The 27,671-nt window shown below is 37.7% G+C and overlaps 1 protein-coding gene across 1 annotated transcript in view; it reads left to right on the top strand.

The window, feature by feature from the left end:
• LOC121329374 (nuclear pore membrane glycoprotein 210-like) overlaps nt 1-20,748 on the top strand; it is a 30,229-nt gene extending 9,481 nt beyond the window's left edge. The window contains exons 13-40 of the mRNA XM_041274951.1: nt 2,849-3,047; nt 3,513-3,658; nt 3,817-4,035; nt 4,439-4,612; nt 4,766-4,958; nt 5,048-5,154; nt 5,399-5,503; nt 5,609-5,710; nt 6,157-6,285; nt 7,053-7,180; nt 7,638-7,773; nt 7,998-8,060; nt 8,715-8,894; nt 9,112-9,192; nt 9,387-9,518; nt 9,998-10,156; nt 11,160-11,251; nt 11,674-11,848; nt 12,324-12,499; nt 14,296-14,516; nt 15,038-15,174; nt 15,794-15,920; nt 16,280-16,426; nt 17,420-17,670; nt 18,061-18,277; nt 18,896-19,018; nt 19,120-19,194; nt 19,536-20,748. Of these exons, the coding sequence (XP_041130885.1) occupies nt 2,849-3,047; nt 3,513-3,658; nt 3,817-4,035; nt 4,439-4,612; nt 4,766-4,958; nt 5,048-5,154; nt 5,399-5,503; nt 5,609-5,710; nt 6,157-6,285; nt 7,053-7,180; nt 7,638-7,773; nt 7,998-8,060; nt 8,715-8,894; nt 9,112-9,192; nt 9,387-9,518; nt 9,998-10,156; nt 11,160-11,251; nt 11,674-11,848; nt 12,324-12,499; nt 14,296-14,516; nt 15,038-15,174; nt 15,794-15,920; nt 16,280-16,426; nt 17,420-17,670; nt 18,061-18,277; nt 18,896-19,018; nt 19,120-19,194; nt 19,536-19,642 (4,101 nt within the window). The 3' untranslated portion in view covers nt 19,643-20,748. The remainder of the gene's footprint in view (nt 1-2,848; nt 3,048-3,512; nt 3,659-3,816; nt 4,036-4,438; nt 4,613-4,765; nt 4,959-5,047; nt 5,155-5,398; nt 5,504-5,608; nt 5,711-6,156; nt 6,286-7,052; nt 7,181-7,637; nt 7,774-7,997; nt 8,061-8,714; nt 8,895-9,111; nt 9,193-9,386; nt 9,519-9,997; nt 10,157-11,159; nt 11,252-11,673; nt 11,849-12,323; nt 12,500-14,295; nt 14,517-15,037; nt 15,175-15,793; nt 15,921-16,279; nt 16,427-17,419; nt 17,671-18,060; nt 18,278-18,895; nt 19,019-19,119; nt 19,195-19,535) is intronic.
• Nucleotides 20,749-27,671: the final 6,923 nt, after the last annotated feature.

Below are 27,671 nucleotides of genomic sequence, written 5' to 3'. Positions count from 1 at the left end.
AAGGTGTATGAGGCTGTTTTATTTGCACATATGGGGGAAAAAAAAAATCTGTAATAAACAAGATATACACATTTGTTTTCCTTCTGCCATTTTATGATTAAAAGTGCGTTGTAATGAGGGATTAGCTTGCTATGCGAGATAATGAAAAAACAAATTCCTCATTTTAAATGTGTGATTCTGTATAGCTTATAGTAATATTCTTCTCTTTTAGATCCAACAGTGACCTAAAAAATATAAAACAAGCCTCTGCAATCATTTTAATTACTAATTATATTGTTCAAGTGTGTGTGTGTGTGTGTGTGAGTGAGTGATATATACATTTTTTTTTTTCAAACGTAATTGGCTTTCATTTTTACTTTTTTCTTTTTTTTAAAATAAAGTACATTCATTTTGTTTGTATAAATGCAGCAAATACACTGAACAAAAATATAAACGCAACATGTAAAGTGTTGGTCCCATGTTTCATGAGCTGAAATAAAAGATCCCAGAAATTTTCCATACGCACAAAAAACTTATTTCTCTCAAACTTTGTGCACAAATTTGTTTACATCCCTGTTAGTGAGCATTTCTCCTTTGCCAAGATAATCCATCCACCTGACGTGTGACATATCAAGAAGCTGATTAAACAGCATAGTCATTAAATTGGTGCACCTTGTACTGGGGACAAAGGCCACTTCAAAATGTGCAGTTTTGTCACACAACACAGTGCCACAGATGTCTCAAGTTTTGAGGGAGCGTGCAATTGGCATGCTGACTGCAGGATTGTACACCAGAGCTGTTATCAGAGAATTGAATGTTCATTTCTCTTCCATAAGCCACCTCCAACGTCGTTTTAGAGAATTTGGCAGTACGTCCAATTGGCCTCACAACCGCAGACCACGTGTAACCATGCCAGCCCAGGACCTCCACATCCAGCTTCACCTGCGGGATCGTCTGAGACCAGCCACCCGAACAGCTGATGAAACTGTGGGTTTGCACACCGAAGAATTTCTGCACAAACTGTCAGAAACCGTCTCAGGGAAGCTCATCTGCGTGCTCGTCGTCCTCACCAGGGTCTTGACCTGACTGCAGTTAGGCGTCGTAACCGACTTCAGTGGGCAAATGCTCACCTTTGATGGCCACTGGCACGCTGGAGAAGTATGCTCTTCACGGATGAATCCCAGTTTCAACTGTACCGGGCAGATGGCAGACAGCGTGTTTGGCATTGTGTGGGCGAGCGGTTTGCTCGGCCCCAATGCTGGCCGGTGGGGTTATGGTATGGGCAGGCCTAAGCTACGGACAACGAACACAATTGCATTTTATCGATGGCAATTTGAATGCACAGAGATACCGTGACGAGATCCTGAGGCCCATTGTCATGCCATTCATCTGCCGCCATCACCTCATGTTTCAGCATGACAATGCACGACCCCATGTCGCAAGGATCTGTACACAATTCCTGGAAGCTGAAAATGTCCCAGTTCTTCCATGGCCTGCATACTCGCCAGACATGTCACCCATTGAGCAGGTTTTGGATGCTGTGGATCGACGTGTATGACAGCGTGTTCCAGTTTCCGACATTCCACAGGCCGCAATCAACAGCCTGATCAACTCTATGCGATGAAGATGTGTCGCGCTGCATGAGGTAAATGGTGGTCACACCAGATACTGACTGGTTTTCTGATTCACGCCCCTACCTTTTTGTTTAAGGTATCTGTGACCAACAGATGCATATCTGTATTCCCAGTCATGTGAAATCCATTGATTAGGGCCTAATGAATTTATTTCAATAGACTGATTTCCTTATATGAACTGTAACTCAATAAAATCTTTGAAATTGTTGCATGTTGCGTTTATATTTTTGTTCAGTGTACATAACATGAAACCGTTTTTTTATTTTTTCACATGGTCCTGATAACCCTGACACTGCACCATATGGACAGAATTTCTGCCCTACAGCTGATTTGCAGATGGTTGAAGACATTTTAAATACTTAGCAAAAATTTTCATTCTTGGTTTGGGATCTAAAAAGGCTGTAATCCATCTGTTCTACTGGAGGCAGTAGTTTACTGAACTTGTCCAATACAAACCAGCCTCATGCTATACATTTTATTTTTAAATAAGAACTTTAAATACAATATTTTTTTGTATATGGAGATATGTAATACAAATATTAGAATTCTGCTTTTGCAGAGACCTTAGTTCTATCTGTTTTATTTTATTGAAGCAGAACACATGTTGAGTTGTAGTGTCATCCCCAGTAAGAACATTTCAAATCTATGGTTTTGCTTTAGTATAATACTGTTTGTAGTAATACAATATACTATTAATATATACAAGTTCATAGCTGTTTCTTTGAAAAAAGCGTTTTTTTTTTGTGTACACCACTAAACGCAAACTGTCGCTTAGTAAAATATGTTGTAGTTAAAAAGGAGACGTTAGTTTTGATGGTTTCTTTACTGAAATGAGCCTTAAGTTGCAAAATCCTGTACTCCAACATTCCATCTATAGATGCAATCATTTCCAGCTGTCCAGACTTCATTTTGCCTGTTGTAGTCTTTCTAACAAGATCAAATTTAATGAAGAAATTCAGGTTATTAAATAATTTCATGATGGTCTGATATGCATGAAAGTTTGATAAACTGAAATACTGAGTGAGCTAAATAACCCTGCTTTATTTCGCTGTCAATATAACATCATTGGGTTTTATGGCACTTGAAGCTTAGGCATATAATACCCTTTCACCCTCTCTACTAATAAGTCTGAAAACTACTGGTACATACATGATGCGATTTCGCTGATGCTGTTCAGTTTGTGCTTTTCTGAAGAGCTCCAGCATTTATTTAACGTTTGTCGGCATGTTTCCCAGGTTTATGTGATCGAGCCCGTTGGGATGGAGTTTGTTCCCTGTCAGGTTGAGGTTCGGGTTGGAGAAATGCTTGACCTTCCTCTGAGGATTTTCGGCCTGCTAAATTTGGAGACCAGTGAAAGGGTAACTCTGACTGACTGCTCCCATTTTGACTTGGTTGTAGATTTGGAGAACCAGGGTGTCTTCAGTCCATTGGAAGGTAATTGAATAGAATGAACTGGATGAGTAGTATTTAACATTACTTGTGCAATAGTCATTACTTATCAGGTAGCTCCTTGGTATTTTTAAGACTACAGCATTGTGTTAATTGAGTTTGTAGTTGGATTATTATTTTAATTTGCATTGCAGAAAACATGGGCACAGGGAATGGTGCCAAGAAGAACCATGCCCAAAGTTCATTACATTACATTCCTTTATTCATATTAAATATCAAATCCTTCTGACAAATGCTTTGTTTTTTTCCCTGTGTCCATTTTTTTAGTAATTGATATCACATTTCTAGACTGTAATGTAGTCCTGGTGGGTTCATTCCACTCTGGAACAAAGAACAGGACTGGAAGTCCCAACTTTGCCCACCCGATGCAGATCCGTAGCACTGGTGGGGTATTCAACTATTGATAATTTTGGTTCTTATTTGCAATTGCAGTATGTGTTTCCATGACAGGGAGACTCCAGCCAGGCCAAGACTATTGCAGTGGAGTAAGAGTACATGCAGAAGCGCCGGGCTACACAACGCTCCATGTTAGTTACACACACGGCCACGTTCGCCTGAGTGCCAAAATCACCATTGCCACCTATCAACCTCTTAAAGTAAGTTTTAGAAGAATCGTGTTGTCATTTAAGTCTGTCCTGCCAATAGCACACTTTGTCAGTAATGCCTTCCTTTTGAAACATTTTTGTGGCTTTCCTTGGCAAGACAGTAGGTCTCCTGTGCAATATTGTAATGTTTGATTTCTTCCATTTTTCAGGCCATTGATCCTGTCGCTGTTGCTCTGGTGACACTTGGCTCCTCTAAAGATATGCTATTCGAAGGAGGACCAAAACCATGGGTCCTGGAGCCACACACATTCTTCAGGAACCTCACAGCAGAAGATGCTGATAGTGTCCATCTGACTTTTTTTGGTCCTGCATCAAGAAACTACTTTCAACACTGGGTTCGGGCAACCTGCATATCTCTGGGAGAACAGGTAAAGGCAGAAAAAACCGGCTATGCAGTGAATGCTGATGCAGCTTTCTCTTGTAGTAAAGATTACCTGTCAAAGATGGTCACATTGGAGCTGATGTACCCTGCCATCTCCTCTTCCAATCAGTATTGTATATTCATTGCTGTATGTAATATACACCATATGTAATTGCCCCTTGCATATAAAAGCAATGTTGCTGACTTAGACAAACAAGTTCATGTGCAGAGTATTTGTGTGGTCCTCAAACCAAACCTCTGCATGAATCAGCATTTACTGCTGCAAGGTGATTTATGATTGTTTTTAAATGCATTCTGGTTTTCACTCAAATGTATGAAGACAATATTCCATTACTTGTTTGTTATACAGATTTGAACTTTTTTAAAACTGTGCTGCTTCTCTTTCACAGATTTTGGCTATAACAGTTGGAAACCGGCCCAGTTTAACAAACCCCTTTCCTGCCGTAGAGCCAGCATCTGTCAAGTTTGAGTGTGCACCTGCTTCCCGGCTCACCCTGGTTCCTGTCTACACCAATCCGCAGCTTGATCTCTCCTGCCCTTTGCTGCAGCAAAACAAACAAGTGGTGAGGATGATTCAAATGGAGTAATCTGATTTGCCCTCAACTGCTTACATTAATTACCTATGATGTTGTATTGTATTGTATCTATGGTTTAGTTTAGCCCAAAGAAGATTTTCCCTTATTTTAATTTTAAACAATCTGTCGTCTTATTTGCAGGTACCAATTTCAAACTATCGCAATCCTATATTGGACTTGGCTGCTTATGATCAACAAGGCCGCAAGTTTGACAACTTCAGTTCGCTCAGTATTTTCTGGGAGTCGACGAAGGTATCTTTGGCCAGTATAGAACCCACTATGCCAATGGTTCTGTCCCTAAAAGAGGATGGAAACGGGCAGAAGAAGCTTCATGGTATGAAATCCTCTGGTTAAGAACAGAGCTTGTAAATTTTAAGAATCATTGGGACACGAGATCTAAATTTTTTTCTGGCTTTGTTCTAGGTCAGCAAACCGTGCTGGTTCATCGTGAGTCAGGGATGAGTGCTGTCACTGTGACTGCTGCAGGGTATCAAGTGTCACACCTTAATGCAGCCAAAGTGCATAATGTGGTAGGGAACCTTTTTGCATCTGTGTACTGTACCAATTTGAAATGTGATTGAGAAAGTATGTACATAGGCCTTGCTTCAATGTTTGTTCCTCCATGGCGTCTTTTATCTACCTTATATATATATATATATAAAACATTGCTATTCAATATATTGTGTCAAATTGAACACCCATGGTGGAGTTTAGAAAAATAGTTGATTTAATCAGAACAAGAATAAACCCATTTGCTTTTAATGTGCATTTCAGTATGACCGTCCAACACCTGTGTCTGCTACTGTTGAACTGTTGCTGGTTGAAGATGTGAAAGTGAACCCTGAAGTCATCACAATATATAACCATCCTGGGGTTAGGGTAAGGGACCCAATGTTGCTTTTTAATTTTTTATTTTTTTTTGCTTTGTTTTGGGAATTATTCTTTAGTTCACATACCAAGCACAGGAATGTATTTATTTTACAGGCAGAACTTGCTCTAAGAGAGGGATCTGGGTATTTCTTTGTCAACACCAGCATTAGTGGTATAGCGAATGTAGCTTATCAAGAAGCAAAAGGGATTGCAGAGGTAAGTTAAATATGATTTTCTTTTCTCTTTCTAAGGTAAACATTTTCGCCAAAGGAACTGTGTTTTACAAGAAGATGTCTCGTGCATTGTATCCTGTTTTGCATCTTTAAAGAGAGTTAACATTTGTTGGGATGAATTAACACGTTGTGTGTAATTAGATTGGAATACACTCTTTCAGCTGCAATTGCTGTGTCTCCCCAGTCACTCAATTATGGGATTCATACCTGGATCCAACAACTAGGAAATATGATGCTGTCTCTCACGTTTACTGTAAAATTTCTTTGAAATATATATCTATCTTAACCAACCAATTTGAGACACATACCAAATGCTATCATGTAAGCTTTACCAAAACACATTACCTTTTTAGTTATTCCTTACAGTTTGAAGTGCGATGTGTGTAAATATTCCCCCCCCCCCCGACTCATTTTTGTCTTTGTTTGAAGGTGCTTCCAGTACGGCCAGGGTTTTTAACAGTGATGGTCCATGATTTGTGCCTGACATTTCCAGCTCCTGCCAAAGCTGCAGTACACATTTCTGATATTCTTGAAATTTACGTAAGAGTGGTTGACAAGGCAAGTCTTTTTTTTGCCATTAGGCACTGGGGTACAACAATGAGCCTTAGAAAGATGAAAGGTTTTTAAAAACAAAAAATGTTTGGGGTAAAAGACTGTTGCTGAGCCAGAAACAGTTACTGTGTGAGTTACTGGGCCTAAAGCTGTGCATCAGTGTAATGGCCTCAAACCTCATTCTGTCTTATGAAAGTGCTTGCAACGTGTTCTTTGTCTTTGGGGGAGTGGGGGGCGGAGACGACAGCCAGTGAACCTTTAAAAGGAATGTTAATAGACACGCCACTTCATCCACCGTAGATCTTGCTGCCTGAACAATTTTGGTCCATCTGACCCCCCTGTTACAGATAAAAGGATTGAAGGCTTTGCAAGCAATATAAAAAGGCTTCTGAAATGGTTTGTGGATAACCTGAGGGTAATCATTTCTTATTATACATTGCCACAAACAGTAAAGGATATTTTGAGATGTGTGTATACAGGCACTCCTTTATATACTCAGGTCTGTATTAGTGGTCATGGTGATCATGCACCATATTAACCAATGGAATGTTTGCCATATGTGGCAGGTAGTGTATTCAGGTATTAACAATTAGGACACCCCTTTCCCAGCATACTGTAATGTCACTAACCATTTATAAGGCTCCAGCTATAAATACAATTATTAATGAACTTTCATTGTTTCACAATTTTATTTGATTTACTGTTCATTTATTTTATTTATGTATTTTTGAATACAGCAATCAACATTGTTGAATTGTATTGTCCTATTACAGGTACAGATTGGGAAATCGGTAAAAGCCCATGTCCGAGTACTGGATGATAACAAGAAGCCCTTCCTGGCTAAATATTTCTCTTTCATGGACTTAAAACTTAAAGCAGCATCTCAGATCATTTCTTTGATGTAAGGACTTCTTAAATGTTTACAATCTAAATATATTTTGTCCCAACAAGTAGCCAGACTATTAGCATTTTTATTAAGATTCTTAGAAGAAAAATGTCGTTTACTTTTTGCTTGGAAATAAGACTCATTTCACCCATTCCAGGTATTACTAAGATTTTGATTAGTCTCAGTGGATCAGTAACAATTTCAGATATGCCTTAATCAACTCCCAGTAAAACCAGGAACAGATTCAACCACTATGCAATGGGACTCCACACACATGGGACATGTTCTTGTGACTGATTTTACTTCCATAACTATCCAATGTCTATCCATCTTATTTTTTTTACTAAATATTCAATGTATTTGATATATTACTGATCATGTCTCAATATAGTCATGATAGATCTACAAAGTAGGTGTTGATGTCTAGTCTGGTGTAAAAATCTTTATTTATTCATCCCCCCCAAAATTGTAGACCCATTGGTGAAAGTTTGGAAAATGACACCGCAGCCTTCCTAGTCCAAGGTGTGGCCATAGGACAGACCAGTCTGTCTGCAATTGTGCAAGATAAAGCTGGAAAAAGGATCAGTTCTGCACCACAGCAAATTGAAGTAAGTGTTTTGCTTCTGATGAAATAATTCTAAATGCTGTAACTAGTAGGAATGAATATACTCAGAAAAAAAACATAGATTTCACTTTTTCAAAGTATAATGCTGTTACTCAACTTGGGTCTTATCAGTGCCTCTAGACAAAGAATTGGGTTTGTTGTTAAGTATATTGGACCACTAAATGTGTAACTAATCATGAACTCTGAAACTTTGTTTTTGTGTTCCAGGTATTTCCACCTTTTAGATTAATTCCAAGAAAGGTTACTTTAATTGTTGGTGCTATGATACAGGTAAGCTGGTGTTTTTATTTTTTTGTTTCTTACCAATGCAGTGTTGTCTCGACGATCTGTTGGGGAAATGCCTGGGTAAATTTCACAACAAATTTTCATCAAACAATTTTATAAATACTCTGAATGCACTTCTTCGACCCAAGTTTCACTTCAAAGGTTTTCAAGTCAATTTTTTTCACTTCCTTCTGATGTAGAACAACCAGACCAGTCTACGCGCTTTCTGAAATGTAATGATTTCCCTCCAGTTTGCACTTCTCTTTCGTTTGGTATTAAGAAATGGAATATATTTCATGGTTGTGCTGTAAAGGGTTGAACAGCAGTTGTATTAACCCCAATAAACTGGAAATCCTAGCGAGCTAAAATGGTAAAAGCGAAACATTTTATTTTCAGAACACATTTGTAGTATACAAACAAAAATAATAATTAATTCAGTGTGTCCTGAAATAATATATATATATTCTATATATAATATATATTATATATATATATATATAGTATACACAGTTGGAAGTTTTGCTGAAATTAATCTGAGATTATATATTCTCCTAAAATGTTGGTGTGTGTGCTTTTTTATTTTATATATTTTTTTGTATTTACATTTTAATAACCTATTTTATTTATTTTTTAAATCACATCTTTTAATTTTCCCTGCAGATTACATCTGAAGGAGGTCCCCAGCCTCAGTCTAACATCATTTTTTCGATTGGAGATCAGAAGATTGCCTCTGTAAATGGTGTTGGGCATGTCCGAGGGATTGCTGTTGGGAACGTGACTGTAACTGGAGTAGTGCAAGCTGTTGATGCAGAAACTGGAAAGCTTGTCGTAATTTCACAGGTAATAAACAGAAAACAAAGAAAGAAATGACTACTAATGCAGTGCTTTTAAAATATATCCTGGTTAATGGCACATCCGCAATTGAAAAACTGTACAAAGTTTCAGTCTCGTGTGTTTTTTTTTTTTTTCTTTCACATGCTTCTTGAACACACTGCACAGTGTATCTAGCTAGGGTCTGGTATATCTAAGGATGATTTTTGTAATTTTATATTTTTAGGATAAAGTGGAGGTTGAAATAGTGCAGCTGAAAGCCATCCGAATCCATGCACCCATAACAAGAATGAAGACTGGTACTCAGGTACAGTAATCTCATTACTTTATATAGAAGGCATTTGGTGAAACTTTACTTGTCGTAACCTTTTTTTCTTTTTTTCCCACCTTGCACAAAATTGCACAAACCAGAATGATTTTGTATGTGGTGTTATGCTAATTTCTTTTCTATTTGGCGTGACATTTTGAGAGAGTGAATCACCTAAACATTCTCTGTTTTAGATGCCGGTTTATGTGATGGGGATAACCAGCAACCAGACTCCGTTTTCTTTTGGCAGTGCTCAGCCTGGGCTGATGTTTCACTGGTCTGTCACCAAGAGGGATGTCCTGAATATCCAGACTCGCCATTCTGAAGTATGCACCCACTAAACTTGTGTTTGTCTCGTCTGTCTACAGTATGCGTAACGCTTACAAAACTGTTCTTTTAAGTCTGCGAAATTTGAAATTCCTCTGCCACAGTCTTGGTAGAAAAACCATATTTTCATTGTGTGATTTATTTGATTTGTTTATTTATTTATTTATTTTAACTGGTGTTCTCCAATATTGGCAGCAGCCTTAGCCTATCATTGCATTTCCTTTTGTATTAGATTTTGAAATCCATAAGTAAATAAATTAAAACTGTGACCCATTTTAGCATTCTGTCTTTTTTAATGTAATTCATCATTAAAACAATCCAATTGGGAAGGAACCCGTAATGACGCCCAGCTAATGTGAATTAAGTGTGTTGCTAAGCCAATAAACATTCTTACTTGGCTGTCAAGTGTGTGTGAAATCCGAGCTTCATTTATAGTTCAAAATCCAAGGCCTTTTTTTTTTTTTTTTTTCCCTTGCAGGCTTCCTTGCAGCTTGCAGCAGAATACAACTTTGCTATGAATGTGTATGGAAGAGCGAAGGGAAGAACGGGTTTGAGAGTTGTGGTGAGAGCAATAAATCCTGCTGCTGGACACTGGGAAGGCAATGTGAAAGAACTTTCAGATGAGCTACAGATCCAGGTATAGCTGCACATTTTATATTTTAGGTCCGTCTGTGTGTGTTTGGTACTGTACAAAATAAACGTTAAATCCATTTTAGTTTGCCCTAAAATATCCATCTGGAATTTGTTGCATATTTTAAATGAATTAAATTAATACATTTATTCTTTGGACTGGCTGGATTATTATAATTTTAATTATCATTGTACAAACATTCAGTTTAATATTTAAGTGTTTTAACCCCATAATATTTGAACACATCTTAAGTGATTTAACTTATTACCAGACAGTGCCGTACCATGTGCTTGAGTTAACACACACCTGTTGAGAGATTCTACAACCTTATTGATTTATGCCGTAGTAATCATTCTTGGATTAGAGGTAGCTGAAGATGGAGGTCAGAACTGACCACATTGGACAGTGGACATTGCATTTATGTAACCAGGGTTATGTTTTTGTGGTAATTAAATGTACTGTTTTGTTTGTGGGGTTGTTTGTCATTTTGGACTGTAAATAATAGAGCAGGCATGTTATTTTAGTTTTGTTTTAATAAAGCAGATGGAGATCTAACCACACAAAGCAGCAACTCAATTTCCATCTTATTAATATGCATCAGGAGGTGATGCTTGCTTGAGTTTATTCCATAGAGACTTGAGTTCTGATAGCTGCTATTTAAAAGAATGACAAAACCTATACTGTATTGGGATTCCTATAAAAACACCAGTGTAGTGCCATCCAAGCTTCTACTGATCAACGGAATATGAATCGGTGCTTTTAATTGATTTAAAATGTCTGTTTGGTGGGTAGCTTATTATTACAGTTTTTTTTTGCTGAAATGCTGATCTTGGCTCAGGCACCCTTAGGGAGCACTGCATTGGCTGAGGGAAGAAAATCGTCTGGGGTCACTATACCTCATTGCACCACAGTGACCCTTGCTTGTTAGCCTCTAGACGAGACTCGGTTTTGTGTTCTGTGTATTTCAGTTCTGAATGCTTAAATTTTTACGGCACTTCTCTGCTTGTAGGTTTTTGAGAAACTGAATTTGCTCAGTCCTGAAGTGGTGGCTGAAGAGATATTAATGTCTCCAAACTCCTTGATGAAACTTCAGACTAACAGGTCAGAGTGAGTTATTTATTCAAATTCTCTTATGTAGGTATTCAATTGTTTTTTTTTTTTTGCCAACATTCCTTGCCAGAATTGCACGGAATAGCCTGTTCTATGTATAAGGACTAAGCAAAAATATCACATTCAAGGAAGAATAAATATAATATTTATTAAATATTAATACAAGACATCTTTTCAAAACATTTTGTCTCATTCTCTTTTTTTTTTTTTTTAAGTATAGTTGTCTGAATCTCTACCACCACCACCTCTAGCCTATTGTGAAACATTTGCTACTGAACATGCAGAAGTATTTAATGGAAAAGCTTTTGATGCGCTCATTGCTTTACTGATTGCCTCCTAATGGACTCTTGAACTAAGAGTATGTCTGTTTAATGGAAGCAGCAGTTCCTAATTGTTTTCTGGCTCATTTGCAGGGATGGTGTTTGTTCTCTCAGTTATCAAGTGCTGGACTGCCCTGACAAGGCAGCTTTAATTCAAGTGGACAAGACTGGTCTACTCACTTCTGGTTCTCTCACTGGCACGTCAACCCTGGAAGTTAATTGCCAAGAGCCATTTGGAGTTAACCAAACCATTGCTATTGCTGTTAAGGTATCTCTCTTCCTTTCTAGAGGGTTATTAGACTTTATTGCAATATTTACTTACATCACTTCATATACATTTCATGTTCCAAAGCTGGTTATAAATCATAGAAAAGCAAGCGACAGCACAGCCATGTCTCTCTGAGTAAATATGATGAATGAAATCAAGACAAAGTATCTGCCATTGTCTGGGTTACTTTAGTGGTAGTGACACAAAATTGTTAGATGTGATCATTGCTATTTAGATCTTTTGAAGTAAGCATATCACTAAATGCTTATAAACCTTGGTAATCAAAGTGTGTGAACCATACCAAAATGTTGAGCAGCTTATTCTTTTGAGCAACATGCTTCTTCTTCAGTGTATGATAATTGCATGCCATTTTACAAGAACATTCAGCATGTCCTGTATTCAGTGTAGTTTCATTTAATTAGTAACAATCAAATGTGTATTGTTGTTGAGCTGAAGTGTCTTCTCTTTTTCCCAGGTCTTCCCAGTCTCTTACCTGAGGATCAGCACCAGTCCTGCCCTGTACACGTCTAACAAAGAGACGCAGACAGCTCTTCCACTAGGAGCAACACTTACCTTCACCGTTCACTTCCATGACAATGCGGGGGATGTATTTCATGCGCATAATTCCGTGCTCACCTTTGCAACCAACAGGTGAATTTTATAGCAGACTTTGGTTCCTCAGTGAACTCCTTTGGGATCACATCGTAGAGCAAGAGAGAATCTGAGCCTACCAGTCCCTGCTCAGATACGCATCATCTGTTGGGATGGTTGTGTGCGGTCCAAGATCATTTTCATTTTTCTTGTTTCCTGCTACAGAACACACGTACGAACGTCCCTGTCTTAGTAAAGGCCATTACCCATTTGCTCTCCCCACTGTCGCAGCCAGCTGGGATCTGGAATATAATCTACACGGCATTGCTGGGACAGGTTCTTGTGTTCAGATGCTGTTGAAATTGAAGAATGATTGAGGATGAGACTGCTGCTGTTTTTTAGATTTGTATTATATCCTCAAATCAGAAGACTGGAGAAACTTCACAAATTAACCATGGCTTGAAATAAGCAACAGTACTTATTAAATCTATTGGAACAAAATGTTAACGAAAGCAGTAAAGTGTTTGACCAGTTTAAGAAGTACCGGTACAGAATAAAAGTTTTTTTGGCAGGGAGAAACCTAAAAATAAAATATAAACAAGAGAAGAATTCATTGAAATGTTAAGTTTTCAGTTAGAGAAAACAAGTCTGGGGGTGGGGGCTGCTGCTGCTGCTGTTTGTACTAGCTCCATTGAGCAGCTTAATGTTTTTGAACAGAGATAGGACTCCAATAAATCAGTAAGCTACATGTTTAGCTGGTAGCTCCATAAGTCCATCAGGTTCATGGTGTAATTTAAATGACTGTTCTTTACTCACGAGTTCGAGCAGCAAGCCACTTTCCATCTACATGAGTTAAATTAATGAAACAAAGCAGCACTGCTGCATTTCTGACCAGGTTGCTAACTAGGAAGCCTTTGATTCAGACACAGACTAAATGAATTGTGTTAATAAGCAGCCGGTAGGTTTCCTGGAGGATATTACAAAGTGGGTAGACATAAAAAAAAAAAAGATGTTAAATAAAAAAACCAAATTGACGGGGAGGTTTGTGTTGAGACTGGTAATAACAAGTTTTTGTACAGGCAGTGTGTGTTACTTGTTTGCATTCACATTAAAAGAATACCGTCATGCAAAGTTAGAATTTGGCATGAAAGAGCTGGTTTTGTTAGACACTTGGGGATAATATACAGCTGTTGTGAGGAAACAGATTCTATAGTGTATACACATGCTGTTGCAAGTAAAATTCTATCGACCGTGTCATCTCATTAAAATTGAAAAACTTTACAGTTTTATAGGTTGATGGCAACTAAACATTAATCAAAAATCCACAATCCCTGATTCCCAAAGGCAGGGTAATCCTGAAGGTAACAACATATACTTGCAATTTTTCTTTTATATTAAGGACAACAGAGCAAGGGAAGACTTGTGGTTTTCTGCTGATGACTCTAAAACACATTGGGCAATCTGTTTAGGGCCCTGCATGGAATTAAGTGTGCTTAGAATTGTGGTTCTTGTTTACCAGTTTGTGGGAATAATTGATCATGTCTGTTGGTTATTACTTTTATAAGGGATGATGCTGCAGATGGTTTGCTGTTAAACCAGATTTGATTTTAAGCAGCTGCTGTTTGTTTGTTTTATTTAGTACGAGCTGTATCAATGCCATTGCATCCCACCGGGTTGCCCTAGTTTACAAACCATCCTTATATCTGTTGGATGTGGAATATTGTGGCTTTTTTTTGTCATACTAAAGTGTATTAACAAACTTATGATTTGTTTGTATAAAGTAGATGGAAGTGGTTAGCACTCTAACGTTTCTGTTTTAATTGTAAAGTGTTCCTGTTCTATTCTCTTCTCTCCAGGGACGACCTGGTTCTTGTTGGGAAGGGGTTGACTAACAGCACCTTTGTGGTTCGCACAGTGAACGTGGGGCACTCTCTGCTGGGGGTGTGGGACAGTGAGCACACTGGAATAGCTGATTACGTGGCTCTTCCTGTACAGCACGCCATCTTCCCTGACTTGGCTGCAGACCTGGTAGTTGGTGATGTCATCTGTTTCCACACTACCCTGGTGAATCAAAAGGGTGGGTAGTGGCACCTGATCTATTGCGCAGTGTAGTTTGGAACAGTACAGCCTTACCCAATTGCATGCAGGGGTAGACTGAATGAATGCAGGGATATTGTGATTACAAAATTACTTTTGGAATTAGTAATGGAAATCTTTCAATGCTGTAAACGAATCTGGAGGACAGACTGGAGGGAAAAAAAAATAAAAATCTGGCCATAAATTCCATAAAAGTTAAAAAATAAAATTCCCCATGCCTGTGTGGCCTAATTTAATAAAAATAATTACTTTTACAGAGTCATTTAACAGGAACAGGCTATTGCTAAAACCAAGAGTTGCATATTACTAGGAATATATATATATATATATATTATATATATATATATATATATATATATATATATATATATATATATAATAATAGATATATATACTGCTTACTCCTATAGATGAGGATAGACAACGATATATATATAATATATTGTTTTGCCTATGATGATCTAGATGAAGGATATATTTATGAGAACTTACTTTTTGCAGATCTTTCAGGAACATGGAGTTCTTCCTCTGGAAGTGTCCTTCAAGTCGACCCGAAGACAGGTGCAGCCGTAGCTAGAGAAGCAGGGGCGGCAACAGTCTATTATGAAATCCCTGGCCTGCTAAAAACATACAGAGAGGTAATTTCCTAAATTCAGTACTGCTTCATTAATATAGGGTACATCACTTTATCTCTGTGGTTTTCATGTTCATTGACAGCATTCTTTTATTACAAAAACTTGAAAGCTTCAGCAGGCAGATTGAAACGTGGAAAATCTGTTCTGTTCGTGGTAACTGGCATTTCTGACAGTCAAATATCATGCAAGTACAAAGGTTCAAAGATTATCTTGTTAATCTTCACGCAAGTTGTGAAGTTAAAGGATTTAAGTAATGTTAATCCTGTCTAAACCAGACATTAAAAACTCATTGGCGTGCACCTTTAATAGCACGGCAACTGGGCTTGAATGCTGCATGTTTTGTCTTTTTAAATGAGCTTAGGGATTGCATTTGTGGTTAGAACTGAACTGAATTATATTCCTTAGTGGAGCAGTATAAAGAATGGTGAAAGAGAGTGCATTCTGTCACCTGAAATTCAAAAAGTTTTCACCATGAGGCTTATGCAGAGTTTATCTGCAAGTTTAAGAATGTTACACACACTCAAAGACTGCTAATAATTTAGGATGGCTTGTGGTATACCAATGTGCTAGGCTCCCTGTGTCTGCCTCTAATGTTGGAGCATTGCTGCATTGAGTTTCTCAGGTGCTGATCGTTGGTGCTGAAAGGACAACTCTTAAGACGCACACCTCTGGAGCAATGAACAATGTAGGAGGGGATGCTGCTTCTAGAGTACTGGTCACTACTCGTGAAAAAGGCAGCAATTTAATAGGTATGGTATTCTACAAACAATACATATCAACTGTTCAGTTAGATTTGTGTTTTGCATAAGCATTTTAAGCATTTTACTTCAAGAGATTGCATAATACAAAGATCAGTTGTACATATGTAAGAGTGTATGTTTCTCTGTGTAAATACAACTGTAGTTTAGCAGCTGTTGTAAACCTGTGGGTGGTAGAGTAATAGTTACTTTTAGAAGTCAAAGTTTCTCCTTCCAAGTGTTCTATGTAAGAACTCTGTCAGAAATACAGTAGTTTGAGAGTTCATGGTAAAGAAACAGTGGAGTTGCAGTGCATTGTTTTCCAGTAGCTGCAGTGCTGTTTCAATGCAAGTACTTGTTTGTCCTTTCAGGACCATGTTCCTCGGTTCAGGGTGAAGCCATCGGCGAGTTGCACCCAGAGTCTGTCATCAGCTGCCAGCTTCAATTCAGCAGTTCTGCACTTGAATTCCCTGCACATGATGTATTTGTTGCACAACCTGGATTTGATGAAACCACAGGTAGGCATGAAAACAAACCTGCGTTATTAATAAAGTAATAACTGATTGTTACCATAATAATAATTTTTACATATCAGTAGGACAGGACCTAGGACGCTTGGTTTGAAGGAAAATAAAAGGGTAGAAAGCTGCAGAAATTCTGTTCAATTTCTGCAAAATTTGCCATTTTCAAGGTTCGCTTTCACGCTTGAAAATTCTCATGAAATGCAAGAAAGTCCTCTTAGTGTATCAGGGCCTTGATATTCAGCTATAGAGAAGTGCTAATAGTGTTTGAAGATATCAAGTTCTTTACTTACTATGTTTATTCTGCTGTGATGTTTCTATATGAAGGCCTAACCACTGAAGTATAAACCCATTATGATTTGAGTATGATCAATGCAGCTGCACATGCGGGCTACCAGTAGGGAAACGTCAGATTGATTTTGAAGCGCTGCAGGCACTTTCATGCACTCAAATACACATTTTTTAATTTTTTTTGGTGCTATGAGAAATTTTTTATGGAACATAAATAGTATGTCATTCTTGATTAAATTAAATCAAACCTCTAAAGCCAGAGAGCATGTTTTTAAATAACCTATTCCTACTCTGGTGGTGGGATGTGATTTGTAATGAACAGAAAAAAAAATCTTTATACTGATTAGTGTTAGTTTATACAAAAATAATTTTATTCAAAGTTGAACAGGTGCACATGTTTGCGTAGTTAACCCTGTAATGCCCATTTCTGTATCTCCTACAGTATGATACCATGCTTAGCAATTATAGTTATTATAGCTTTTTTTAAATCCAGCCTCAAAAGCTATTATTTCATATGAATGTTGCCAGACAGGGGGACAAAAAAAAGCTCTTTGTACAAGAAACTGAATCTAGTTACATAAAGTAGCTGTTCCCATTTCGAAAATGCTTGAGCATTACAGGGTTAAAGGAAAAGAAAAATGACGTGGCGGTGGTGTTCTAAAATTCATTTTTTTGTTTTTATGCTGTGCGCCTCCCCAGGTTTCTATACATGCTCTATTCACATGCAGAGTCTGAGTGACCAGCATCTGAAAGCCCTGAGCATGTCCAGACCAGGCCTGATAGTTAAAGCTGTGGTGCAAGGGAGCCACTTCCCTGGAGAGCAGATCAGCGCCCAGCTGCCATTCAATCCTGGATTCTACGCTGACCAAACAGATATCCTTTTGAGTAACCAGCACATTGCCACTGATGTTACAGTATATGGAGCTGCTGAGATCCTCAGCAATTTGGAGGTGAGAAAATCTGGTGTGTGTCAATCTGTCTGAACTGTATGTGTCAATCAAGAGAAATGCTTATTCATTTGAAATGTAAGCTGGTTTGGTTTGACACACACTTTAGCACAGACTGTGGGGTTCTAAGGGGGCAGGTTTATCAAGTTTTTTGTTATTTTATTTTTTTTACAGATGCTTATAGTGGACATGGTGGTTTGTTTTTCATCTTTTTCGCAATACTGATCGCTTTAATTGTGTTTACATTGTGGGAGTTGTACATCACTGAAAGTTTGTTTAAGATTTATAACCCAAAGCTACTAGCATTTAATTTTAAAAATACTATAAATAAACAACGTTATTATTATTATTATTATTATTATTTGTTTTAATTCACCTTTTTGTCTTGTCTAGGTGAAATCTGAATCGTCTCTCGTCATTGTCCAAGAGAAGGAAGCTTCCTCTGGTCTGCCCAGCTTTGTGAAGTACACCGTCAGCATAACTGACTCGAGGCTTGTTTCTCAGGGAGCTATATCGACAAGGCTGACCATATCCAGCCCACTGACAGAACAGTCCATTATCATTCCTGTGACAGTGATACATGTAGCTGATAGGAGCACTGCAATGCAAGGTAGCTTTTTAGATAGTCAAGGGAAGTAGGTTGTCCGTTTTAATTGGCGAACAAAGCCGTTAGAGAAGCATTTAGAACGTTCCTTTTGTAGTAAGTCTGCCATTTTTGTCTAATGAAAAATTGATGTGTTGTTGATATGCGAGATGTCTGAAAAGCAGAATGCATGCATCCGAATGTGCATAGCATCTTGTTTCATCTGAGCCACCAAACCGCAAATAATAATAATGTCTACAATTCCACGGGTTGTTTTTATTGGAATAACCAAGTGCATACAGTATCCAAAAATACTTAAAGTGCAAACATAAGCTATAGAAATCGCTTACATTGCCATTGCAGTGTTTGATTGATGGGCTTGACTGACAAAAGTAAAATGGTATGGCTAAAAAAACCAAACTGCCCTTTAAGTGCTTTATTAAATGGGGCTGCTATTACATATTCTGCTGACAGGTGGCACAGCATGCTGTGCAACAAAACAGATAACGGAATGTGCAATTACAAATATCAGCTATTCATGAAGTTCTAGCCCAAATTAGAACAGTTAATCGTATTGTAAAAGGGAATGTGATTTTAGCCCTATTTGGTCTAATTACAATGTCCCCTACTTGGGCCACTTTCCAGCTGGTTCCCCAATGGCAGGCTCTTGGGAGGGAGCAGGGATCTTCCAGCACTTCATTGACTCCTATCAAGTGATGTTCTTCACACTCTTTGCACTGCTTGCTGGGACTGCTATAGTTATCATTGGTAAGTAATAATTTGTTTAATCAAGTTGTCCATTTTGGAATTGGTATTTAAAAAGAAAACTAATAAGATTTCAATTTAAGTTGTATTAACTTCTGTCCTAGGCTGCCATGCCTTCTTCTCACCAAGGGAGCAAGCTTATCATCCAGCATTTATACAGAAAACACCAACTCAACCAGGTACAGTATACAAGATTACAGAGTTGGTAAACAGGGTGTTTAAATACCACTCTGAACCAATGTAGTGACTTTTAGTGTTAAAATCAACTATTCACAAGTGCAGTAATACCATCTTGTGAAAATTCTTCGATTCATTCCTCTGTTGATCAGTGTCCATAAAGTATTCAGAAACAGAGGAGGAGTAGTAGTTTTATATACACGAGTATCAATATAAGCTGTTTTTGTTTTCAGTAAAATATGTTTATTTCTAGTATTTAAGTATGCATATTATAAAAAAAAAAATGGTGTTTTGTTTTTCAAATTAATTTTGTATTGTTTTTTTCTTTCTTGTTTATTTTTAGGTTACGCTTCTCCTACCTTAAGCCCATTCAGTGACAGAAGCCCACCTGCTAACCTGAGAAGCAGGCCACAGATCCACCTGTTCAGTACCAACAATGAATCGTGCTAATCTTTTAAACCCTGGGATGATGAGTGTGTATGTGGGATACTTGACCCAAGAAAAGAACATTGCCTTTTAAGAACAATCAAACTTCTTTAAGATTTATTTTGCATGGTTCTTTTAGTTGTTAAATTGCTTTTTTTATTACTTTTTTTTTTAATGGGACTTGCCTTTCTTTTATTCCTTTAAGAGTAATTGCATTACAAGTTGTATTTATGAAGCAGGTTTCTGTACCGTGCTAACCGGAGAAGTGCTTTGCTTTTAATCCTGTACTTGCTTTGCATAGACGATACAGTGTCACGTGTTGCCGGCCTTTGTTCCAAGCTGTGGTAAAACTTAATGTGAACATGAATGTTTGTGAATATTGAAACTCAGGTACTTGTTGCACTGAAAAACACCACAGTTGAATACAAGCTTTTAAATCTAACTGTACAAGGAAGAAAATAGTGAAACCAACTGTATATATTGGCATTTTCTATCTCGCGCTTCAGTGAATAAAAGTAGCATTTCATAGGTGTGTGAAATAGGGAACACATTATCCGTCCTTTTAAGAGTCTTCATATTTAAGTGTTATACCTCATTCTGCTCACACAGATGCAGGGGTTCAAACAAAACCACACTTGTGCACATGGTTGCGCATCTCACATGAACACTCACACGTGTTCTGTATTGTGTAAAAGCTGCATCAGTCTCCCTGTTTAACTTTGTCACAATGAATAAAACAACATTTTTACAAAGGCTGATTTTAGAAGCTCAGTGCAAGTCTGCAGCAGTTACTCAAAAGTGAAGATACATTATTGCTGGGGTACAACTGAGGTTCCAGTCGGGAATGGTTTTGTAGTAAAAGCTTTGCTGTCCTGGCTGCCCGCCGGGGCCCTACACGCTATTGACAGTGTTGTGGAAGGTGTTTCTATGTTTTGTTCTTCAGCCCCTGTATTACGATTTGAATCAGAGACAAGCGGTCTGTATGTAACTATTGACACATTTAAAATCAAAGTAGTATTTGGTTTTAAGAGCGTGTTCTTTTGCCTTTTTGTGTGAATAACAAATTTTGGATTTTGAAATCATGCCTTAATCCCAATTTAAAACTGACAAAGAACTTGTAAATACTTAAGTTCTTTAGGACTGTCAGGTTTTTGTATTTCATTAAAATCCTTTTGTAAAAAAGTATTTCTGGATTTTGTGTTTTTGTTACATTTGTTAACGAATGTACTCTTCCTATTCTGCTTTTTTTTTTTTTTTTTAAAGGAGTTATTAAAAAGGACGTTAATTTGGCATGGAGAGCCCATTTCCCATTGTCTTTCCCAAGCTAAACACGTCCAAATGAGTCCTAATCCAACAGAGCAAAGTACAATGAACGTGCTTAATCGCAGTAAATGTGTTGTTTTTGTTCTGGCTGTAGCTTATGCAGTCACATGCTAGTAAGTGTCTGCTGTTATAAATGTTTTGGCTACAGGAACACAGATGAAGGAAGAGGTGTGAGAGCTCCCTGTACATAATTATACGTACTAATAAAAACAAGACACATTTACCTCTGGCCAACAGATGAATCTGTACTTGGTTTGTTATTAAAGACCACTAATTATGTGGATTCGAATACCCTTGCTATAGAGTACCTAAATACAGTTGTACAATTAGCAGCCATTCAAGTAAACAATTTTAATGAATATTGTCAAATTAGTTCAAGTTAGGTCATGCTTTAACGCATGTAGAAATGTAATTAGTTAACTGCGTTTACATTAATTGCACCCAATTGCTTTTATCAAATGAATGAATTATGATGACATTCAAATTCACTTTGAACTGCAAGAACATACAAATTAAGATGAATGTCTGCCTAGTTTAATGAGAAAGTAAACATGGTTCTGAAAGCCCTTCAGACCCAGCACACATTTGAAGCTAAAACATATGCAGTAGATTGTGAGTTAATTTACTGTTCATAAAAACAGAACTATTTCATATGCTTCACATATTTTGCAAGCACTTTGGTTGACAAGATCATTGGAAAGAAGAATTATTAGATGACTTGTAGAGAGTTATTTTTTATGCTTACAATCACTCTTCTGTTCAACTTAATGAGGTAAGATTAACTAATTTATCAAGTTACAGATCCTGATTACCACTAATCTTGGTAGTCCAAGGTTAGGGTTAAAAACAGTCTGAAACTAGTTTGTATTCACACAACACCTGCTTTTGACTTTAAAATGACGCTGTCCTGTTGGCTGGATTGAGATCTCTTAATAGGACAAAGCTATTCAAGATACCTTCTGTGATTGATAAACATCTGTGATGACCTATTAAGAAAACAAACTAATATATTCTAGACAGAACTATTTGGCGAGGTATTCTGGTAAGAGTGCCGCCTAGCCTTGGCATGTCCGTGAGACCAGTTACGTTAGTTTTGCTGATGTTTTAATTAGTCTATTCAGCAGTGGTGCAAATTCAGCTTTCATATAATACTCAAGCAAGACCTTTGTTGCACAAGCAGAAAGTGCTTGAAACAGCAGTGGGTTGTGCAAATTTCAGACCTTGAATGATGCTTATGAACAAGACAAACTATGTCAACAGGAAGGGAATAAACTGGCATACACATGTTATGCTTTAGAGTAAAGTGTTTACATAAATAATAAATAGGTGTTCATACTAATGAAATGCATGTTTTGTAACTTATTTCAATACGATGTTTCATTTGTGAGCGGCATAAGTATGTTTCTCGCCAGGTAATAGGTATAGGTTCTGTTTAACTATTGAGTGACATCTTTGTAATGAACTCAATGACCAATTAAAACTATCTTAATTGAAGAATGGCTTAATTGGCAACAGCCATGCCAAGCAACAGCTACAGTACTGCAAGATGACTAAAAAAGAAACATTCACAATTTGCAGAAGCACACTCTGAAGAACCAATAATTTAGTGATCTATTAATGGAAATTCTGCGCATAGTGTCAGTGCTGACTAGAGAACAAAACTGGGCCTAATGGTGCATTCATCAGGCTGAAAACCCATTAGCTTAATGAAGGCTACAGAGCAGCAAACAATGGCAGAGATTTAATTTGCAGAGGAGGGTCACGTGGGGAGTGGTGTCAAAGGAATAATCAATTGGTTGACAAGCTCAACATCACATACAGTACTAACAGGTTTTCAAACTGCTGATGGATGATTCGGCAAACACAGGTTATGATCCGGTTATGAAAATAGAGATAAGAACATCTGCGCGCCCTGCATTTTAATCAGCATAATACGCATGACAAAATTTGTGCCTCTTGTAATACCATTTAAGTTTTGTGTGGTGGCAAAGTCATCCATGATGTACGTTTCCAATGGCTTTTGCTTAAGGAATTCAAAGAGTAAAAGAAAATGGGTCACTCGGGGGCATTTGGTGAGGCCATCAAGACGAACAAGCTATTGATTAGAACACAGTCAGCGAAGAGATTAACAGAGCCGTGGAAAGGTGCAAAACTGCTGCTGGAAGCTTAATGAAGAATATAAAAGGTTGGGATTGTTTGATTCTGTGTTATAGTTTTTAAACAAGACACGCCTGCACCCTATTGGTTCCACACAGCCAGGATATTCTGTTTGTTGCCTCCACTTGGCTCTCGCTGTTATATATGTTTCGAGCTGGACGGGTGAATGGCTGTTATACACTGGCTGGCTGGCTGCTTCAGGGACAGGGGTGATTTATAGTTGGCAGAAACAGAACTGTATATTTTCTCTGGTCTCAGGAAATGCAAGCAGCCCACTCCTGGCAAGCATGATATTGGTGTACTCTTGCGAGGCAGAGTAATTGATCAGCAGCCTAATTATGAAACGTTTCTTCTGGGTTGTCTCATTTATATGACTGAGGGCCTGCCCAGTGCATGTTTAGCAAAATAAAAAAATACAGAGCTATTCAGAGGTTTACAGGTGGGTGGATATATAATGTTTCTTGTGAATTCAGTACATGCAGTGTATTTATACTTTACAAAATGGATAGGGGTTGCTTTTTACAGTAAGCAAATACACTGTAAGCTTGGTGTTTTCAAACCACATCCCTGCATTGAATCTATTGGTGTCGTGCATCTGGGCTCCTCAGTAACTACTGTTTTTGATCCTCAGCAATGGACTGAGCTGGAGGAGCTGTACTTGACCCTATTCAGCAAATCACAGCCACCGTCTCTCTACCAGCCTAATAAAAGCTCAGCAGCAGAGATCAGTTCTCCTGTCACTATCCAAACATGCCAGCCTCCTCCATCAATTTTCTAAATCAACCATACCTCAAAGCAGTTGATGGTTCCAGCATTTCACTGTGCCAGTCCCTCCTCTTTCAGCCATTGTAACAGAGGCCGTCTCCTCCTCTCTTGCATTTTAAGTCTTATTGAGCATGATACCATTTATAGAGTATGTCATTTCCTATATATTTCAAAGCAGAATGCACAACAGATCTTGCACTGATGTTAAATGATGATGCATTATAACTGTGTAATCTGAAAGGCATCAGTGCATCAATATGAAAGGCGCTTGAAGATAAAGCAAGCCAGCCTTCAATTGAGTGGCTCAGCCATTAATAATTATCATCATCATTTAATAAATATATATATATATAATATTATTTGGTTGTGTGTGATTCTGTATAGATACTGATACATAAAAAAAGAACAGTGGAAATCTGTAATGTCTAAAATCGTATTTGTGTGTGTGTGTGTGTGTGTGTGTGTGTGTGTGGGGGGGGGGGGGGGGGGGGGGGGGGGGGGGGGGGGGGGTAATGAAGTTTAATTGTTTAAGGTGTAATTAATTAGAAAAGTGTGGAATGTGGCCAGTGGGTAAGGGATTGATTGATTGTCAATTAACCCCTGGCCACACCCTACAAAAAGGGACAAAGACGTGTTTGGAGCAAACGAGGAGGAGAGAAAAGTGAACGAGTCTGAAGGGCCTGTGATAGCTGTGCTTGGGTGCTGTTTGTTGAAATGTTTTATTTGTTCCTGTGTTTTGTTTTGTTTGTGAAGAATTCAAGTGTGTGAATAAGTGCTAAACTGCATTTATTCTCATCACCAACCAGCCTTGACCGCACACCACTGTACCACGCCGTAAAAACAAATCTTACTTTTACGACTTACATGAATTCAGGTTGTGTGTTCTGCTATAAAATGTGATTGGTACATAATGGGCTGATACTTTACAGGTCCCTCTGTTAACACTAAATCCAATTCTCTTGACATCACTTTGATATTAAATTGTTTAGCACCACATCAAAGGTGAAAAGAAAGCACAGTACCTCTCCCAAAATATATTACCTTCTCTTAAAATTACCATCATAATAAAAGTGGCGCAAAACTCATAGAGCACACCAATTCAAATTTATTTTTGATGGCTCTTCCTTTGAAATCCAGGTATCAGTTCACCCTCTGGACCACAGAATGTAGATGGACTCCATACATTAACTAGTCTTTCTTTCTGCATCACTGTTCACTTGTAAACCTGAAACCCACAAAATAAATGTTATGTAATGATGCCCATTGCTTTTGAAATATCCTATACGTCACCCTTATTACTTTCTGATCTCCAATAACCACCTGCAATACCCTCTCAGGGTCCAAATAAAGCACTCATGCTTCCCATTACTTTCTAAATCATAACAGTGTATTCCAAGCACTCCTCTTTATCTAATTTTGCCTCTACAAACCTCACCACAATCAATATTCACCTGGCTTTTTTTTATGGCAATGTTTCTACTAACTTACTGATGCAAAAGAATCCCCTACTTTTAATGGAAAGCAGCCATGGCACAATGTCTTTGCTAATTTATTGTAGTTCAGTAGCTTGCGTGTGCAATTAAATCTGCTACATTACCTAATAAATTACCCAACTCCTGTAGTGTGTGTCTATCAGATCTGTCTCTTGTTTTATTAGACGATTCAAGGAGTTTCAGCTAATGATTGCCAGAGCTAGGTTAGCAAAGGCACTTCAAGATGTGCTTGTAAATGAGTTACTATAATAAAAACAGTTGAACTTGTGTTTTCTCCACATCCTATCATCTGTTTTGAAACTTTCATTTGATTAAGTATGAAAGCTTAGGTATCAGTCACACTGCTTCCCTGATTTACAAATATATTATGACACTTTAACCCTGTAAGGTACAAGGCACACATGTGTCTCACAAAAATGATGCTATCTGTCTTGTTTTTGCAATGAGCTGTAAGAAAACAGTTTGTAAAATTTACTGGCAGGTTGGACCTGGTCATCCGAATTGTCAGTTTCCTCCTCGTGTACCTTAAGGGGATAATAGCATAAATCATGAATAAAACACAGCTATTGTGCTGGAAAATCATCATATGTTTAAAAATGTGCCATTAGCATTATTTTAAAATGGCTTTATTGCATCCATCTGCTGCATAACGTCAAGTAAAATACAAGAACATATAATATTTCTGAAGAACACTGCTGTTCCCCTGGGGTTCAGTCTTAGTTTTTATGTCAGTTTTTATGTTATGGCGTAATTGATCAAAATACATGATTGCAGGTGGTGGGAATTGGCAGTGACTTCCAATCTCACACTCTTCCAGGAGGCATGTAATAAAAAAGCATTCTGTTGTGTACAAGAAACTTTTTACAAAAATGAGCATTTTTCTTTCAACGCACTGCAAGGGGCAACATCATTGACAGAAGCAGCACAGCATGTAAAAGTTAGGCACACGATGGAGCTAAATATTTGCTATAGGGGAGGCATGTTTTGTTATGCTTGATGTCTTTTGCATGAATATAAAAACTGAAAAGATCAAGAAAGGTTGTGTTTTTCCCTATTCAAAACACCAAAGCAAGATGTTTTGGTTATGACCTTTTCACTTCTCTGTTTTTAATACTTAGACTTAGAACTGGCAAAGTATCATATTTGTTGAGAAAGCTAAACCGAGGACTCCACCATTATCTCTGATTAGTTTTGTAATATTGATAGTGTATTTTCATTTTGACATTTTTAAGGAGGAAAATGTTCTGCTAATACAAGAACAGTGGCAGCTATGAGGATATTGATGACAACTGAGTATACGGATCCTCTATCAGTCTGCCGGCAAAACAAACAAACAAAAAAATCATAAAAGGCGAATTTCCTCTTATTCCCACTTTCTTTCATGGGTGCAGTTCCTTTTTTGGTTTTAAAATGCCTCCATACTGTATAATGCAATGCATTACATACAGAAGGATTTGTCTAGAAGCTTGATTTTCATACTTTTCATGCTACAAGACACCTTTTTGCACATTTTGTCAGCCTTACATAAAGAGAATGTGAATTATAATAACACAGAAAGAAAAAATGTAAAAGTGAAACACGACATGGTATGCACAGCAGAATTCATGAGCTGAAATTGCCCTTTCTATTTTCAGCATTATCAATGAATAATCATCTTTTTCCTACATCTCTGTATGGGTTTTACTTAAAGAAATTATGAGGCATTGAATATTGTTTTTGTACAGCCCTCATAAGCAGTTATTACAGGCTTATTGACTTCCATTTAACTTTTTCTTTGAGTTTCTTGCCATTTGTCCACCCGCTGGCACTGTGTTCAATGCACACATTCTATTAGAATACATTACACTGAATTTATTTGCACATCTCCATACCTACCACAGTGTTTGGCATTTTGGAATATTACATTCAACAATCTGCTATTAGATTTGGTGAATACCTACCTCTTCATTTAAACTGCAGGCAAAATAAAAGGGGGATTATCTTGACTTTCATTGAACCCAACAGGATGTCCAAGTCCATAGGCTGAAATATAGCACTGGTGCCATTTCTGTAAACTGCTTTGAAACACATCATTAGAAACCTGATTTCATCATGCATTTTATTGATGGCTCAAATACATACAAGATCAAGGGCTCTCACAACTGTTCCCAATGTTTTTTTGCTTTGTTTACAAGAAGCACCATTAACAATGCAACACAGGCACTCAGGGGCATGCAGCCAGGCTTAACGAGCCAAACGAGTTACATAAGAAGCTTCAACAGCCTGTTTTCTTCTTTCTTTCACAAAATATAAATATAGGAAGGATTGATATACAT

Source organism: Polyodon spathula, chromosome 16 (assembly GCF_017654505.1).
Source record: "Polyodon spathula isolate WHYD16114869_AA chromosome 16, ASM1765450v1, whole genome shotgun sequence".
In the NCBI taxonomy this organism is placed as follows: Eukaryota; Metazoa; Chordata; class Actinopteri; order Acipenseriformes; family Polyodontidae; genus Polyodon; species Polyodon spathula.
The sequence above is the reverse complement of the archived record's forward strand: the minus strand, read 5'-3'. Positions and strand labels throughout refer to the sequence as shown.